Below are 17,199 nucleotides of genomic sequence, written 5' to 3'. Positions count from 1 at the left end.
ATGGCAGGTGTGTACTGACTACTATTTAACATGAGTTTGAATGTGATTGGTCAATTCTGAACACAGCCACATCCCCAGTTATAAGAGGGTGTGCACACTTATGCAACCAGCTTATTGTAAGTTTTTTATTTTTTTATTTTATATTTTTTTTCTAAAAGATTTCAGCTTGTTTTTCAATTGAATTGTTCACGTTAGAGGTCACATTAAAGGTGGAAAAAGTTCTGACATGATTTATCTTTGTCTCATTTTTTTACATCACAAAAACCTGGCATTTTAACAGGGGTGTGTAGACTTTTTATATCCACTGTAGATATTAGAGGTATTTTATGAATATAGAATAGTGACACTGAGACACGTTTGAACCTATCAAGCACATCTTCCCCTCACTGCAGTGCGCACAGTGTGGATTGAGTACCACCCTCCTGTGTCCTTCTTGTTTTTGTTCTGGGGCCATCTGAGGTTGACGTTGAATTGTTAAAGAAAGCACACGTTGACTTTAAATGTAGTTGCATTCTTTGCAGGAGAGTCACACTGTTTGCTTTATTTGTTGATTATTTGTTCCATACATCTCAAACTTTGATATGCACTACCTATGTATTGCTATGACATAGTTTAATTTGCAGTGACTTTCTGCACTTTACAAAAACAAAAGATGTGTTAATTTGCTTGCTAAAAACACAGCAAAGCAGTGCTGAGGATTTGAGGATTCATTCTTTACCTCCAAGACCGCAAATTATCAGTCTTGGTGTCTTGTAAAGCTTTCTAGAAGGAGATCAGAAACATATTGACGGACCTAGTGTTCAGATTTACAACACCAGCCGTAACCTACCTTTATCCTGCCACACACCAGATGTGCGAGACCTTGTGAAACCCAAGCTCAGTTTTATATCTGTGACTTTTAACAGTGCAAAAATGCTGGTAAGGAGCACTTGAAGAAGGAGAGGTCAAAGGTGGGGTCAAATGTTAGGGTAGTAAATGAAAGAAAAGAGCACTGATGAGAGGGGTCCTCCTTCATACTGATACCTCAGCCCAAACTGTTTAAAGGGACTGCGGTGCCTGTAATGGAAAATGTTTTTCATATGCATCAGTTTTATTTAAGGAATACATCATGCTGCCTGTCATCCAAATATAACAAAATAAAAACGAAAGATAGAAAAGAAAGTGATAGACAACATTCAGTCGCCATGGTGTTCTCCTCTGATCTGCACAACACCACAACATTTCCTCTCAGCTTGTAGGACACTTGCTGTATTTAAAGGCTTTTGTCAAGTTGCCCACAACTTGTCACATCGTGGTCTGTTGATTCGTGCCTCTTTAATCTGCTGTATTGGTTTTCCACAAATATAAATCTCAGGCTATTCCTTACAGGAAAATTCATCACTGGGTATAGAGCTTAGTAAATACACACAGGCTCAACCTGCTCATTAATCCTGAACCTTTCTGTCAATACTCTAATCTTAACAGTCTATTGAGATTCTGATATTTTAGAAGATATTCTAGTTTTTGAAGGAATTTCACAAACACAAGCATCCAGGTCCAGGAATGGCTCGAGTCTGTTCATATCTGGATCTGGGTTTGTGTTAAATATCCCCCAACAAGAGGTATCCTTCATTTGGCAGTGCACTGAGCTTCAGTTGTATTACTGATCTTATTCTCCTCGGCCAAACCTCAATAAATGTATAGCTGTGTAAGTTATCAAGGTCTCCTGAACACTTCCTTGAGAGTGAGGGTTTCTTCTTCATCACAAACAGTGTTTGTTGTGGGTGTTGAACTGTTCACGTCATATGGGATGGATGGTAGAGATGGGAAAGATTCCCATTTAATGACTTTTTTTCATATATTCAGAATGGTTGTATGAGTACAATAAAATACTGTGAATTGACAACATTATATCCTTTAAATGTGGGCTTATTTACATTATTCACAGTGTTTGGATGATGTGAAGTATCCATATTTGTGTTCAGGCCCTTCTGTATTCAAAAGCTGAGGATACATTGAGCCCTACTAATGAATGTGGCTTTAATCCTGTGGTTTGGGGTCAAAGGTTGAAATGAGGTCAAGGGATCTGTATATTTTTGACATTTTATGGGCCTATTTTCTGTCATTTGGAAACTTTTTAGTTTTAAAGATTTGTAGATTGTCTAAATATGGATGGGATGTTGAATTGTTGAGCAGATTTGGTTCTGGGATAAAGAATAGTTTTTTCTCTCTTCATGTGACAACCTAATGTATTTTTTTTCCTCCACATTTTTGCTTGTAATTTATGTCAGTTTTTTTAGGTATGGATTAGAATGGATGTTTTTGATTTATGCACAGGTGCCATGATCTGTTTTGATTTTGTATCTCTGGAGGATTAAAAAATATGTCCTATTCATAAATTAAAAGAGGAAAAAAGATGAATGCAGTCATGGTTACATGCAACAAACACTCAGCTGAACCTTTGTTGAAAATCTACTTTCGTTACCTGATAGCAGAGTGTAAGCATCGTCTGAATAGTTTCCAGAGGTCTCCATGAGAATTTAAATCCAGGTGCATGTCTTTTCGTAGCTATCATTACATTAACAATTCCCTTCTGGAAGTCGTTTTTCATTGATTTGCATGTGCAAGCTCTGTTAGCTGCTACCAATCAAAGAAAAGCAAGACAAAAATCCTCCATCATTGAGATGCAACCTCTTTTTTGGAGGTATAGTTTCACACACTCCTCTCAGACATGGCAGAAGACATGCGTGTGAAAATGGCAAAGATGTTTCCGTAAGTGAGGAAGAGACCCGAGCACAGACCCAGTTTATCAGCTAGTCTGTGCAGTCATCGTGGGCCTTTCTCTTGATTTCTCATGCTTACTCAGATCCTTTGGAAACTCAACACTGAATAATCCAAGGAGGCTTTCCCACGCTGAGGAAAAGCTTGTCATTTGTTCTACTTTGGCTCCCACAAATTATAGTGTACTTGGTGTCCAGCTGATGAAGTCATCAGCGAGATTTGTGGGTGAGAAGGAGTCCTCTGTATGGGATATATTCTGTTATTTTTTATGTTATATACATTAACAGCTGAGCTTTTTCAAGTATGTGTATGCATACTATGCAAGAACTTGATGTGCCAGCACAACTGGATTCTTTGTGGATTAAAGCCTTTTTTTATGCAGCAGTATATACAATCTCTTTCTTTGGGTGGTTAAATTGGATGTGGCGATTAATCTGGGCTTTGTTACAACAGTGTTTTTCAGGTTTTTTTGCTCTGTTGACCTTTTTACAAGTTCTACAAATGGAAAACTGTTACCAAAGCAGTAGTTTTTTGTTTACTGTAGCACTATCACATAGAGATGAATAATATAACTACATAAACCTCTGCGTAGACTGCTGTAGCCGCTGTGGCTTGCAATACAGTGACTAATAGTCTGATTATTTACTGTTTACCTACATTAGTACCTGACTCACAAATAGACTTGTGTGCACCACAGACAAGGCTGATGTTAGTTGAAGTAATGTGAAGGGATCCTGGTCTGAGGACAACCTTAAAGGAAGTGAGTCAGTTGGTAGATCCGATTTGGAAATCTTTACTGTGTGCGATATATAAAATGCTTTTCAAGCCCTTGTCTTATATATTAAAGGAATAATTCTATTTTTGGGTGGAAATTGTCTTGCTGGAAGTTAGATGAGAAGATGGGTACCACTGCCAGGCCTGTCTATTTAATATTAATATGAGGAAGTTACTGCCCTCCTGCCAATAACTAGTTGATCCATAATCCCTGTAAAACCACAAATTGTCGCTTTCAGTCTTTTCAGGGCTTTGTACGGATTAAACAAACAAATATATTGTTTTGTCCAACCAGCTGTCCAAACTTCAATAATATTCAATTTGCTATAACTTAAGTTCAAGAAAAGCAGCAAATTGTCACTCAATTGTCAATTAATCAGTTGATTATTTTTGTTTTGATCAATCAATTAATCGACTAATCATTGCAGCTATACATTACAATTAAACTGCATTTGTGTTCTCTATTTTCCTTCTGTTTTCCAGAACTTTCCCCATTAACCCAGATTGGCCTTCAATCAGAGGTTCAAACTCTAGCATGGGTACAAGAGGCCTTCTGGGCTGCCTCCTCTTCACTGCTTTGCTCAGCTTATTAAATGCTGGGCTCGTGAAGAAAATCCTACGCCACCGACGACAGACAACCCCTGAAGAACATAACATCACCCTCCCAAGTGCCGGCCATCCCGTGGTTTTCAACCACGTCTATAACATCAATGTTCCTGCCAGTCACCTGTGCTCAGTGGACCTGGACTCTCCTGAGAGCTTGCCCTCCAAAGATACCGCAGTCTCTTCGGGCCATCACACCAGCGAGCACACCGTCGATGGGGAGAACCAGATTGTCTTTACTCACCGCATCAACATACCTCGGCAGGCCTGTGGCTGCAAAGACGACCTGCCCGGCCTGAAAGACCTCATGAGCCGGCTGGAGATGCTCGAAGGAGAAGTTTCAGCATTGAGAGATCAGTGTAATGGCGACGCGCCCTGCTGCAGTGCACAGCTCACAGGTAGGTGTCCATCTTCTATAGGTGTGTAGATTACAGCCAGTGGAATAAAATAATCCTTTATTTCTACACATTCTTCTATGAGCCTCTTTCACTATAAGGCCCATCTGTTCCATCTATCTGTTGAGGAGTTCTTTGGAATTCAATGTGGGGGTGTGAGACTCCCATCAACTCATCGGTTACTTTGAATTGGGGCATTGTTTGACTCAAATGACATGCAGTTTCTGAATGTCAATGGAAATAAAAAGTCTTCTTTGGTAGTTGCTAAAATAAGCCTTAGACTATTTCTGAATGATGCTCTTAAAGGGAGACACTTTTTATTTATTTATTTATTTATTAATTCATTCATTCATGTTCTTGCAGAGCGTTAGATGAGAAGATCGATATCACACTCTTATGTATATGCTGTATTTGAAGCTAGAGCCTGCAGCGTATTGGATTAGTTTAGCATAAAGACTGGAATAAGGGGAAATGACACCTGACCAAGAAATAGTCCCGAACATAAAACCCATAAAACTAAAACTTGTAGTTTTTAACAAACAAGATATAACATGTTAATTAGTAAGCTTTATAGGCCAGACCAGCTGCTTCCGCCTGTTTACAGCCTTTATGCTAGGGCTGCATAATCTAGTAGATGTTTTTTTAAAATGTTAATTATTTTGACGGATTTTATGATTGTGATATAATTCATGTTTAGTAGGAATTTTCATTTTTGCTTAAAAAAAGTATTAAAACCACGATAATGTGTCATTTTTGTTGGGGTCTTTACCAAACAAACCATAGTTTTGCTCACCTGGAGAACAAAATTTGAAGGCCTTTCTGAAAACAAAAAAACAACAACCTGACATTAATGTGTTCCAAAACAATTTTCCACAAAACATTTGATTGAATAGGTTAAACAAATAAAAATTGAAACAATGTCTTTCTTACCAAAGGTGAGCTGGGAACTAAACCTTACTGCAACGGCCATGGAAACTACAGCACTGAAACCTGTGGCTGCGTATGTGAGCCTGGCTGGAAGGGACCCAACTGCACTGAACCAGAGTGTCCCAGTAACTGTCAGGACCGGGGCCGCTGCGTTGACGGAAAATGTGAGTGCTTCAAGGGCTTCGCCGGCGCAGACTGCACACTTGAGGTCTGCCCTGTGGACTGCGGAGCATACGGCCAGTGTGTGGGCGGTGTTTGCATCTGCTCTGATGGTTACTTCGGCGAAGACTGCTCTGAAACCAAATGCCTCAACAACTGTAGAGGCCGCGGCCTCTGTGACGACGGATACTGCGTGTGCCAGGAACCCTGGACTGGCTTCGACTGCTCTGAACTCATCTGCCCCAAAGACTGCTATGATCGTGGACGCTGTGAGAATGGCACCTGCTACTGCGACGAGGGATACACCGGAGAGGACTGTGGAGAACGCACTTGTCCCAACAACTGCCATGGTAATGGCTTCTGCGTTGATGGCCAGTGTGTCTGCATCGCCGGCTTCAGCGGAGACGACTGCGCTCAGCTCACCTGCCTCAACGACTGTAACGGCAGAGGTTCGTGCTTCAATGGTATGTGTATCTGCGACGTGGGCTACCAAGGGGAAGACTGCAGCCAGTTGGCGTGTCTCAACAACTGTAACAACAGAGGCCAGTGCATAAACGGACAGTGCGCCTGCGATGTGGGCTTCCAGGGAGACGACTGTGCAGAGCTTTCCTGTCCAAACAATTGCCTGCACAGGGGGCGCTGTGTTAACGGCCAGTGTGTGTGCGAGGAAGGCTTCGCAGGAGAGGACTGCAGCATCAAGACCTGCCCCTCAAACTGCTATGGCCGTGGCGAGTGTATTAAAGGACGTTGTGTGTGTCACACAGACTTCACCGGCGAGGACTGCAGTCAACTGAGCTGCCCCAACAACTGCAGAGACCGCGGCCGGTGCGTCGACGGACAGTGCGTTTGTGACGAAGGCTTCACCGGGGAAGACTGCAGTCAGAAAGCTTGCCCCAATGACTGCCTGGCACGTGGTGACTGTGTGGATGGCAAGTGTGTCTGTCAGGAAGGCTACTCGGGAGATGACTGCTCTGTGCACGCCTGTCCAGGCAACTGCAACAACAGGGGGCGCTGCATCAATGGAAGGTGCTCATGTGAGAGTGGATATGAAGGAGAAAGCTGTGCAGAGATGAGCTGTCTCAATAACTGCCAGGACAAAGGCAGCTGCGTGAATGGTCTGTGCGTCTGTGACGAGGGATATATTGGAGAAGACTGCTCAGAAGGTAAGAATCTCTGTTCAGTTCAGTGCAGAAACACACAAAAAAGGATTTGGCAGTTCACAAATCCTGAAATTTTCCATTTAACTAGATGTACTATAAAAGCAAATCCAGAGTGATGTCATTTCCTTCTATTCTCAAAATTCACTCACCACTCATCTTGAAAGAAACTATTTTAGTGAATATAAAAGTGGTTTTCGGTTTGTGTATTGCCGTTGTCTGCACTTTGTTCGCACTTCTTTGGCAGTTCTTCACACCACAGCCAGATGTGGCTCTGGAGTTTGCATTAGCTCTGTGTGGTGGTGGATACTCAATGATCAAGGGCATGAGAGACTCAGCAAAGTTTTTCTTTTTGGTTTTGTATTTTTCCAGTGTCTCCTCCAAAGGACCTTACTGTTGGCGAGGTCACCAGTGACACAGTGGACCTGTCCTGGAACAACGAGATGTTGGTGACCGAGTATCTTGTGACATATGTGCCCACCAGTCCCGGTGGTCTTCACCAGGAGTTCACTGTCTCAGGAGACAAAACTGTTGCCACTGTCCGAGAGCTTGAACCTGGTATTGAGTACCAGATCAACGTCTACGCTGTTCTGAGCAACAAGAAAAGTGTCCCTGTCAGCGCGAGGGTGGCCACAGGTACATCCATCGTCTCTGATAGTTTACTGTAAATATACATAGAAAATAGTAACTTAACTATCAATGGTAATTTTCCATCCCTTCAGAACTTCCACAGCCAGAAGGTTTAAGATTCAAATCGGTGAGAGAGACCTCAGTGGAGGTGATGTGGGACCAGCTGGACATCGCCTTCGATGGCTGGGAGATCTATTTCCGCAACACGGTCAGTCTGCCCATCAATTCTGAAGGCTTACTTTGGATTTCATTAAAAAAGTGAGAGGTGATAAGCAATGCCAGCTTATTGGAAGTCTCAGCAAAACATGGATTTATTTCAGTGCTAACCATTAAAATTGCTTTGACATATGGAAAAACTCAGCAAGGGCAAGTCTGGATGTCATAGGACTGCGGGTAAATCTGCAGCCCAGAATCCAAGCCAGTAATTCTTTTGAAAGTAAATCACTCTGCCAGCTGATAAGTCACAGGTCTATTTAAGTTTTGCACTTACTGCAAAGTTTTTTACACATTTCCAAATATGTTGTCCTTTCCAGACCTTCATGCTAATTTTGCAGATGGTGTGTGTGATGTACTCTTGCAGGGCAGTGCTGTTTTTGGTTATCAGTCCTCTCACACACTTCCTGTGCTCTGCAAGTTCCCAGCCACTGTTTCATGCATACCTAGATGATGTTGCAGTGTGTAATTTATTGCATGTAGCATTGTTTCATACCTTCTGTAATCTGATTTCTGAGGTGCCATGGAAATTAGAAACACAGTTTTGTTTTCTTTTAGGAGCTAAAGTAGGCGGGCCAGGCACTGTTGGATAATAAACCACATTGTATAATAAAGCCACGACAGAGATCCACCAGTAAATATGTCATATGCGCCCTTACTTTTTGGATTCATATATTTTATGTCGGGAGGTATGGTTTCAGCGATCTAATGGTTATACTTAAAGTAATATATTCTCTTCTATTCAGACTGTTTGGTATTACTCCCAGTAGTCCCACTTTGGCATCTTGTGGAATATCCTGTTGAAAAATCTCCTTCTTTCTTTAAAGTTTAAGAGAATAAAGAGTAACAAGGGTAGATTTATGCTGAAGAAACCTGATAACTTAAAACTAAATAACAAATAATAACTTAATACAAACTGCAAACTGTATTATTCTGTCTGTTTTGAATTGAAAGAGCACTTCTAAAGTCTTTTAACCCATTACACACATAAAGAATAAATGTTTTGCTTTCTTGCAAGAAGAAGAAGATTTCTACCACTCTTATGTCTGTACGCTAAATATGAAGCAACAGCCATTCCGGCAAGCTGAAAACGGCTAGTCTGGCTCAGTCTGAAAAAAATATAAAATAAAAATAAAAATAAATCTAAACACTAACCAGCTGAATGTAAATATATTTTTATAGAGTGCATGTGTTGATCGATTGATATTATTTATTTAATCAATCATCTGATATCTGTGTGTCGAGGGTATATTACTTTATGCCTTATGTGTCCTTGCAGAAAGAAGAAAATGGAAAAGTCGTGAGCTCCCTTCCATCCTCTCAAAACCAGTTCCTCCAGTCAGGCCTTGGGCCAGGACAAGAGTATGAAGTTTCCATCAACATCATCAAGAACAACACCAAAGGACCCCAAACATCCAAAAAAGTCACTACCAGTAAGTATCTGGCTGTAATCAAACATTTTCTGAGCGCATTCATTTTTTTAGAGTCAACTGGTGAGATCATGGATGTCTAAAAACATCCACTTGGTACTAAGTATCCATTTCACTTGGTATGTCATTTTCCTGCTCTCTCTTCCCTTCACTTGAGCACCTAGTAAAAAAAAAAATACATTAACGTCAAAAAGTGAAATTCCATAATGAAAAGAAGAGTAACAACAGGAAATCCCCACTGGCTCTCCACAGCTCCATCTAACAGATTTTACCTAAAGAGTAATTACTCAGACATATTGAATCCCAGCCTAGCGTGACCATGTAATAGTTGTTGGTTTTTTACTTTCACTAAATCTCTCTCTGAGCTCTTGTCCTCAGCCCACTGAAGCTTTCATTGCAGTATTACTCCATACATTATGCTGCTTACGCAACCGATATGGCACGCCAGGCTAAACTTTCATTGTGCATGGAAAAGCCATTTAGTTTACAAGTCTGTGTTGGTGGACCCTCTGGGTATCACACCATTTAATTCCTGATGTCATTTATTTGTATAGGTTGAAACTAGACACATCTCTCAGAAATGAATGATAGCAGTACGGTTAAACCTTTATACTCCCAGAGGTCCTTTTATCCAGCTCCAAAGCATAGAGAAAAGATGTCTCCTCCACATGTGGACACAGGAGATTTGTCAGGTAGTAAACACAGCGTCAGCGTGAAAGGAAATCACATTATATTTCACTATAGCCTTTCCCTTATTGATCCAAGTTATTGCTTTTGTCTTATGAGAGAGCCAAGTTGAGTCTTACAAGGGCTGTTTTATGTAAAAATGATAAAAAAAATATGGCAGCAGTGCTAATGTTTGGTCTCAATCTTGTTCTCACACCAATACAGCCAGTATCTTTGCTCGATCTTTTTCTTGATTCATTTGTGAATTTATAGGTCCAGTGTGTAACATTTAGGAGGATCTATTGGCAGAAATGTAATATTCATAGGTATGTTTTAATTAGTGTATAATCACTTTAAAATAAGAATTGTTATGTTTTTGTTACCTTTTAGAATGAGCTGCTTTTATCTACAGAGGGAGTTGGTCCTCTTCCGCCATGTTGAACCACCACTACATATCACAGTATAAAACAGTTTTACGGGTAGTTAGGTGGTGCAACTATATCCTGCCTCAAGTAAAGTTATTACAATTCATCCTGAGGGGATACGTCAACAACATTTACAATAACTTTTATAGATATTCAGCTCTTCTGTCTTAGTAATTTGATCTCCATTTATTTGATAGTGAAGGAAAAGTAATTTCTTATGCATCTTTTCTTACCCTCGATGTCCCACTTAACTCTGATTAACCCCTTGGCTCTCCCACCAAAATTCCCACTCCAGAGATTGACGGCCCCCGGCAGGTGGAGGTAAAAGATGTGACGGACTCCTCTGCTCTGGTCAGCTGGTCTGAGCCGGTGGCGCCTATGGACAAAGTCACCATGTTTTACAGCCCCAGCTACGACCCCTCGGATGAAACCAATGTGGACATTTCCCCCCCAGACAAGCAGTACAGCATTGACAGTCTGAGACCAGACACAGAGTATCAGGTGTCGCTCGTCGCCAAGAGTGGAGACATCACCAGTGACCCTGTTACCGCCACATTCACTACAGGTAGGCTGGTAACTGGTAACTATATTTTCATTTATTTAGTGTAATTTAGTATCAGTGTTGCACTGACATGTTGTTTCATCACAGTGAACATTGGTACTGTAGTTTATTTTGAGTCAATCCCACATATACCATCTGGCTCCTGGAAATACTCACTAGAGAAAGCTGAATGTAGTCCCTTAAAAATGCGGTTTAGTAGCATTTGCTAAAAACTGCAGTACCCAACTGTTTTAGTAATTTACTGACCTCTTAAAAGAAAAAAAAAAACAATACATTTATGACCAGTTTTTAAAGATTTGGGGATTTGCATACATCTGTTTGCATACTGCAAATTGTAGTGGGCCAGTTTCCTATAAAAGCTGACATAATAAATTGAATGTCTGTTTATAAATCAAAAGTTTTTGAGCAGAAAGCTTATTTTCCTAATATGACAAATGTATTTCTGTAGCCTTGGATGCCCCGACAGACCTGCAGGCTGTGTCTCAGACACATGACAGCATCACTCTCGAGTGGACTAACAGTCAAGCTGATGTTGGCAGCTATCGGGTGAAATACAGTCCCCTTTCTGGAGCAACTCATGGTGAGGAACTGTTCCCACGAGGACCAGGAGACACCACCAAAGCTACGATCACTGGTATGGGTCAAAGAGACTAACATTAGTAAGTACGACCGCACACAACTTGTGTTAATGGCACCACATGTTCATTTTCCTTTTGTTCTTTCATGTGTCAGGGCTAAAGCCGGGGACAGAGTATGGGATTGGTGTGACTGCAGTGAAGAATGAAAGAGAGAGCCTCCCCACTACTACAAATGCAGCAACTGGTGAGAGAGGCTGCCGAGCAGCTGTCCAAACAGTAGTCCTTCACACCCTTTCATAAATATACACACGGCCAAGTTTGTTGATACAAATAGGGTGATGAATACGAATCGAGTGAAATTGATTTATGATTTCTGTAGAGCTCCAGAAGTGACGAGAGAATTAACAAATAACAGAGGGTGAGTGTCACAATTTTTCTCTCCTGTCAGATATCGATCCTCCCAGAGATTTCAAAGATGTTGACTCGACAGAGACCTCGCTCACCTTGAGGTGGCAGAAACCTCGGGCTAAGGTCAGCGGCTACAGGCTGGTGTACGTCTCCAAAGATGGCCAGATTGAGGAGGAGGAGGTCCCAGCCACAGCGACTAGCTATGTCTTGTCCAACCTGACTCCTGGAATGAGCTACACCATCACTTTGACTGCAGAGAGGGGTCACAAGAGGAGCATGCCTGTCACCCTTCCTGCATCCACAGGTGGGTAGGAAACAGTTTGACCACAACATGATCTTAAAATAAATAACACATGCTTTCAGGAGGTTTTCGTCCCTCAGGACTCTTCAGGGCTTTTAAATATAGATGGAAAAAGGAGTTTAGTGCACAATAGTTGTTTCTATTCTTCATAGTACATCAGTATTCAGTTGATATATATTAAATGAATGCACATCAGAGTTAAACTTTTGAACTAGCAGAGTTTTGCCGATTGGAAATAAAACTACAGCCAACAACCACCAAGAAAATGAGATGCACTTAAACCTAAATGATGCTGTCTTGATTTGTGCCCCCTTTTTTTTTTTTTCTCGTAGCCTCTTTCACATTTTATTTAGCTGACTCAGACGACCGTGAGCTAACGACTCCTACAGGCTCGGAGGACAATGTCATTAGCTTTGTGTATTTAGACCCCTCTGAGTCCCAGTTCTCAGGGCCGGAGCCCGAGGACGAGCTTGGAACTCTGACTATCTCAGGCATCACGCCTGACAGATTTGACCTCTCGTGGGAACTAAAAGCTCACAGTGTCTATGATAGTTTCACTGTAGAATATGAAGACACTCAGCGATTATCGGATGTGAGAGAGGTCCAACTTCCTGGAGATGCCACTGGCTCTAGAATCCAAGGCCTGAAGGCATCCACAGAATATCAAATAAAACTTTATGGAATAACCAGTAGCCAGAGATCTGTGCTACTTGAAGCTGTTGCAGTCACAGGTATAAACCTCTCTTTTAGAATAAATGTTGAGAAATTGATTTTTAACAGCTTCTCCCTTTTAGTGGAAATGATATTCTGTTTCACAGACGTCAAATAGGTGCTTAGATCAGAGTAGCGATATGAGTTGCATGCTGGTACTTCACTCATTGAGACAAACAGAGATGATTTTATTTTCACAAAGAAAACTAATTTTCATCTCATCCCATCTGTCATCTGACAAGGCTTCACTACTGTGGCAGAATGTTGCTTCCTGAAATTCAAATACAAGAAGAAATCTACAGTGGGAACTAAGTTCTCCCTGAACCATTATTACCTTCAGATACAACGGGGTTACAGTACGCTGGCTGTTCTGATTTCTTCCTTCATTTGAGTTTTTTAAATGCAACCATTTTTCTCTTTGAAAGAAAGCCTGTGCCACTAATTCCATCCACATCATTCATCTTCTTCAGTCCCATTTACGCAATTAAATGGTTCTCTAGCAGTCGGAGAAAATTACACCATACGTCACTCGCATGTCAAACAAGTGACTCAACAGTCTTTCTGTAGGACAGCAGCAACAAAAATGGCTGTGCATGGCTTCAACATCTATTTGAAGACAACTGTGTACTTCCACTCTGGTGGACTACTCAGAACCTTCAAAAATTAATGGCACTGACTCAAGGGGCCATTAATTCCTTAGCTGTTGCTTGATGATACAAACCGTGGAAACCATGGAAAAACATGGATAATAAGAGACAAGAGACAATTATGAATCTTTCACAGGAATAATGTAGATCCAGGGCCGACCTTTTTGGTGCAGAAATATTTGATTTGAATCCTACAGTGTTATTATTTTAACCTACCTAGTTTCTTCTTCACAGGTTCTTTTCCAGTCATCAGCAGAGCCGGTAACAAATGTATTCTTTAACCTGCTTTTATTCACTGTAGCACCAAAGCCTACCTCTCCAGATGTACTTACGCTGAGCATCAAAGATGCCCCAACAACCCCACAGTCTGCTCTGGATATTGAAGCAGTTCAAAACCCAGATCCCCTCCGTCCTGTTAACACTGAGGCTCCATTCACTCCTGATACTGGTCTGATGAGCTCTGGGGCTGAGCCTGAAAGCTCAGGACCGGACGTATTGGGGGACCTCACAGTCAGTGTCACCTCCACTAATATAAGCTTGGCCTGGTCGGCGCCTGACAAGGTGTTTGATAGCTTTTTGGTGGAGGTCAGTGCTCCGTCAGGGGCGACACAAGCTCATGTGAGCACACTACCAGGAAGTGTGAGGAAGGCTGACATAGAGGGTTTGTCCCCCTCTACACAATATGAAATTACATTGCGAGGTCTGGTGGAAGGGAAGCGATCTTTACCTCTCAAAGTTTTTGCTACTACAGGTACTTGGAGCAAATCTTAGTTTTTTTTTTAGGCATTCATCTCAATCCATCATCATCACATCCATATTTTGTGTTTGCTTTAAATATTTCAGTATGGTTGCATGGTATTTTTTATTTTATTGTAAAAGACAATTGTCTTTCATCCCATATTTTCTTTTGTTTAACCTTTGACTCGTTAACGGTGTATTGGGGCCACAAAACTCAAGAGAGATTTCAAGGGTAAAGTCATAATATCTTCAGAAGGAAAATGTCATATTTTAAAATAAGAAATATTTTTTTAAATCAGTGGCTATATTTTAAGAATCAAGTCATAATATTTATTTATTTATAAATTTAATTTATGTATTTATTATAGTCATATTTTGGGGGGAAATCCTTAAAAAGTTAGATTAAAGTCCTACCATTTTGAAAAGAAAGGTTGGAAATCTTTTTTTTTGTAAGTCAGAATATTTCATGAGTAGGTAGATAGGTAGGTAGGTTGTGTTTTGATCCCCGGGGAGAAATTCAGGCCATCTGACACGTTGTACAATACAAGTAGGCCAGTGTGATTATTATTATTATTAATGTCCCCCAGCTTGTCTGCGACCACCCTGATGGAGCCAGCTGGAGGAGGAGTTGTACAGTCTTATGGCAGCAGGCAGATAAGATCTCCTATAGTGCTCCTTAGTGCAACGTAGTTGTAATAGTCTGGTGCTAAAGGAGCTTCTCTGCTCTGCCACAGTGTCATATAGGGGATGGGAGGGGTTGTCCATAAAAATAATATATATTAATATACTATTTTGAAAAAAGTTGAAATTTCTAATATTTCAAGATTAAATTTTTTTAGGAATATAAGATTTCAAAGGAAAGTTGTAACATTGCAAGATAAAATTGTAATATTATAGTTTCAAGGCACCTTGGGGGGGAAGTTAGATTTAAAGTCATCAACTTCCCTTCTTTTACGACATTTTTCTTGAAATATTATGCCTTTTTCTCGTATTTTTATTTATTTATTTTCTTAATAGTCCAATTTTAATCCTGAAATCCGAGATTATTTTTCTCTAACCGTGGCCCGAATACTCCCATTGTACTTGCAATGAATAATGTGCCTTGAAAAAGTTAATGTGAGAGTAATTTTTACAATCCATCTTGCCATTCAGTTGACCCCATTCTGATCTGTCTATCTACCAGAGGAGCGGAAGCCCATGGTGATGAACCTCACCATCTCTGACAATACATGGGACAGCTTCACTGCGTCCTGGAGCCCCATGGGTGGGGAATTTGACAGCTTTGTCATTGAGGTAACAAACTTGGAGAATCTCGCAGAGAGCCAGAACCTCACTCTGTCGGGAGACGCTTTCAGCCTGGGCATCTCCGGGCTGAATCCCAACACCAGCTACATGGTTGGCCTGTTTGGGCTGTATCAGGGCTCCTTCCTTGAACCCCTGTACACTGAAGCCACCACAGGTACCTGCAACTTGCAGCGTTGCAGTGTTTTGTCCTCTAACTTTTTAACTTCCTGTCCTCTGGGTTTTTTTAATTACCTTTCTATTTCAGTCGGTATCTGTGAAGCACACACAGACACATACTAGAACCTCTGTTGCCCCACTCACAGTGGAGCGTCCACACCTCGCTGCATGCAACGAGACCGACCATAATAACCTAATTTCTGTTTTGTCATCACTGTCCAACACCCTGGCCACAGGGTACTGTACTGCTTCATCTTAACCAACATGCCATGAACCATTCTTTTACCCTCCAGCCACTGTTTCTGTCTAGCTGAGAGAGGGCAGGTTGATGGGCACCCGTGCCGCATCACTGAGCCGAGCAAACGCCCCTCAAATGTTCACCCTTACCCCGAAATGCTCCCTCAATCCCAGTTACCAAAGTGCATGAAGCAACCCCCTCCCCCTCTACCATCTCCTGCATCGTGGTGAGGTTTGACGCTGATGTGCTGCAATGATTGCAAAAGCAAAACCAATAACTTTCACCCCTCACACGCCCGTCACACCATGACAGCGTGACCATCTCATTTCATCCCATCAACCCTCATTCAGTGTATAATTGATTAACCTTGGCGGATCATTTGCCTGTGGATGTGTAAGAGATCACATATGAGTTTTAGTGACATTTGAGTTTTGTTAGTTTGTGTGAATGACACTGAGATAAAGTTTATTTTCACAGAACGTCAAAGTAAATATCCTCATTTCCTTTTGAACTACTAGGTGGCAAATGATTAAATCTTCTTGTCATTATCAAGGTAAAAAGCTAATAACATAACCTGAGGTTAACAGTAACGCCATTTTGTTTTACATCTGAATGATGCCTAAATTGTCTGCTGCATGTTTGCATGCAACTGACTATAAATCTCATCGCATGTAAGAAATATGTTTTTTTATAAGTTTTTACTGTCTCTGTAGCTGACCTATTCTGCTTTGAACCGCTGTGATGCAACATTATGCAGAATTGATCCTGTCGTCAGTGTTACAGATCAGCTGCATGAGCAGATCTTCCTTCATATGCATGAAAGAGACTTTATTATATTTCTTCCATCGCCACATTTTCACATTTAAATCAACACTTCATTTGTTTAAACTTGCAGGGCAGTATTCTTCAGCTATTTACTATGAAGGCTTTTGTTTTTTTGTTTTTTTTCTCCCTTGCATTACATGTTTGTCCACCTAATTATCAGGTTTTTGATAAAAGGCAATAGGCGTAATTTGCCCTTTTAAGCCCCGCCCCTTTTTACTCTGTGCTCCAATAACAGTTGAACAAGCCTGGGTAACAACCAGTCAACTCTCCTCTTTTTACTGTATGTGCTAGGCTCATCCATGTTGAAAAGACAACCACATTTTTAAAATGGTTCAAAGATAAAAGCGATGTGTGTGTGTGTGTGTGTGTGTGTGTATATATAGTCACATCTCAAGTTAGCGAAACACTAGTTAGCTAATCTACATCAATTGTTAGCTAGCTAGATAATTTACATGAATTGTTAGTTGGCTCATTAGTACGGAAGCCGAGAACGGCCATGGATTTTTTTTTTTAATGCACTGTTATCTCGTGATAATGACTTATTAATTTGTTATCTCGAGATAACAAAGTTTGTTTTCTCGAGATAACAAA

General features: G+C 41.0%; 1 protein-coding gene across 6 annotated transcripts in view; it reads left to right on the top strand.

Moving 5' to 3' along the window:
* The window catches only part of zmp:0000000846 (tenascin), a 32,341-nt gene that overhangs the window by 3,886 nt on the left and 11,256 nt on the right, over positions 1-17,199 (top strand). For 2 of the 6 annotated variants that reach the window (XM_035667595.1, XM_035667598.1), the window contains exons 2-13: positions 4,018-4,535; positions 5,468-6,781; positions 7,148-7,411; positions 7,498-7,613; positions 8,898-9,051; positions 10,435-10,704; positions 11,150-11,335; positions 11,434-11,523; positions 11,728-11,991; positions 12,321-12,719; positions 13,648-14,097; positions 15,268-15,543. In XM_035667595.1, the coding sequence (XP_035523488.1) occupies positions 4,070-4,535; positions 5,468-6,781; positions 7,148-7,411; positions 7,498-7,613; positions 8,898-9,051; positions 10,435-10,704; positions 11,150-11,335; positions 11,434-11,523; positions 11,728-11,991; positions 12,321-12,719; positions 13,648-14,097; positions 15,268-15,543 (4,249 nt within the window). In that variant the 5' untranslated portion in view covers positions 4,018-4,069. The remainder of the gene's footprint in view (positions 1-4,017; positions 4,536-5,467; positions 6,782-7,147; positions 7,412-7,497; positions 7,614-8,897; positions 9,052-10,434; positions 10,705-11,149; positions 11,336-11,433; positions 11,524-11,727; positions 11,992-12,320; positions 12,720-13,647; positions 14,098-15,267; positions 15,544-17,199) is intronic. The other 4 variants (XM_035667597.1, XM_035667599.1, XM_035667596.1 and 1 more) reach the window with 3 other exon arrangements.

The sequence above is a fragment of the Morone saxatilis genome, unplaced genomic scaffold (assembly GCF_004916995.1).
Source record: "Morone saxatilis isolate NCDOM2014 unplaced genomic scaffold, NCSU_SB_2.0 Contig21, whole genome shotgun sequence".
In the NCBI taxonomy this organism is placed as follows: domain Eukaryota; kingdom Metazoa; phylum Chordata; class Actinopteri; family Moronidae; genus Morone; species Morone saxatilis.
This window is presented reverse-complemented; position numbering and strand designations above follow the sequence as displayed.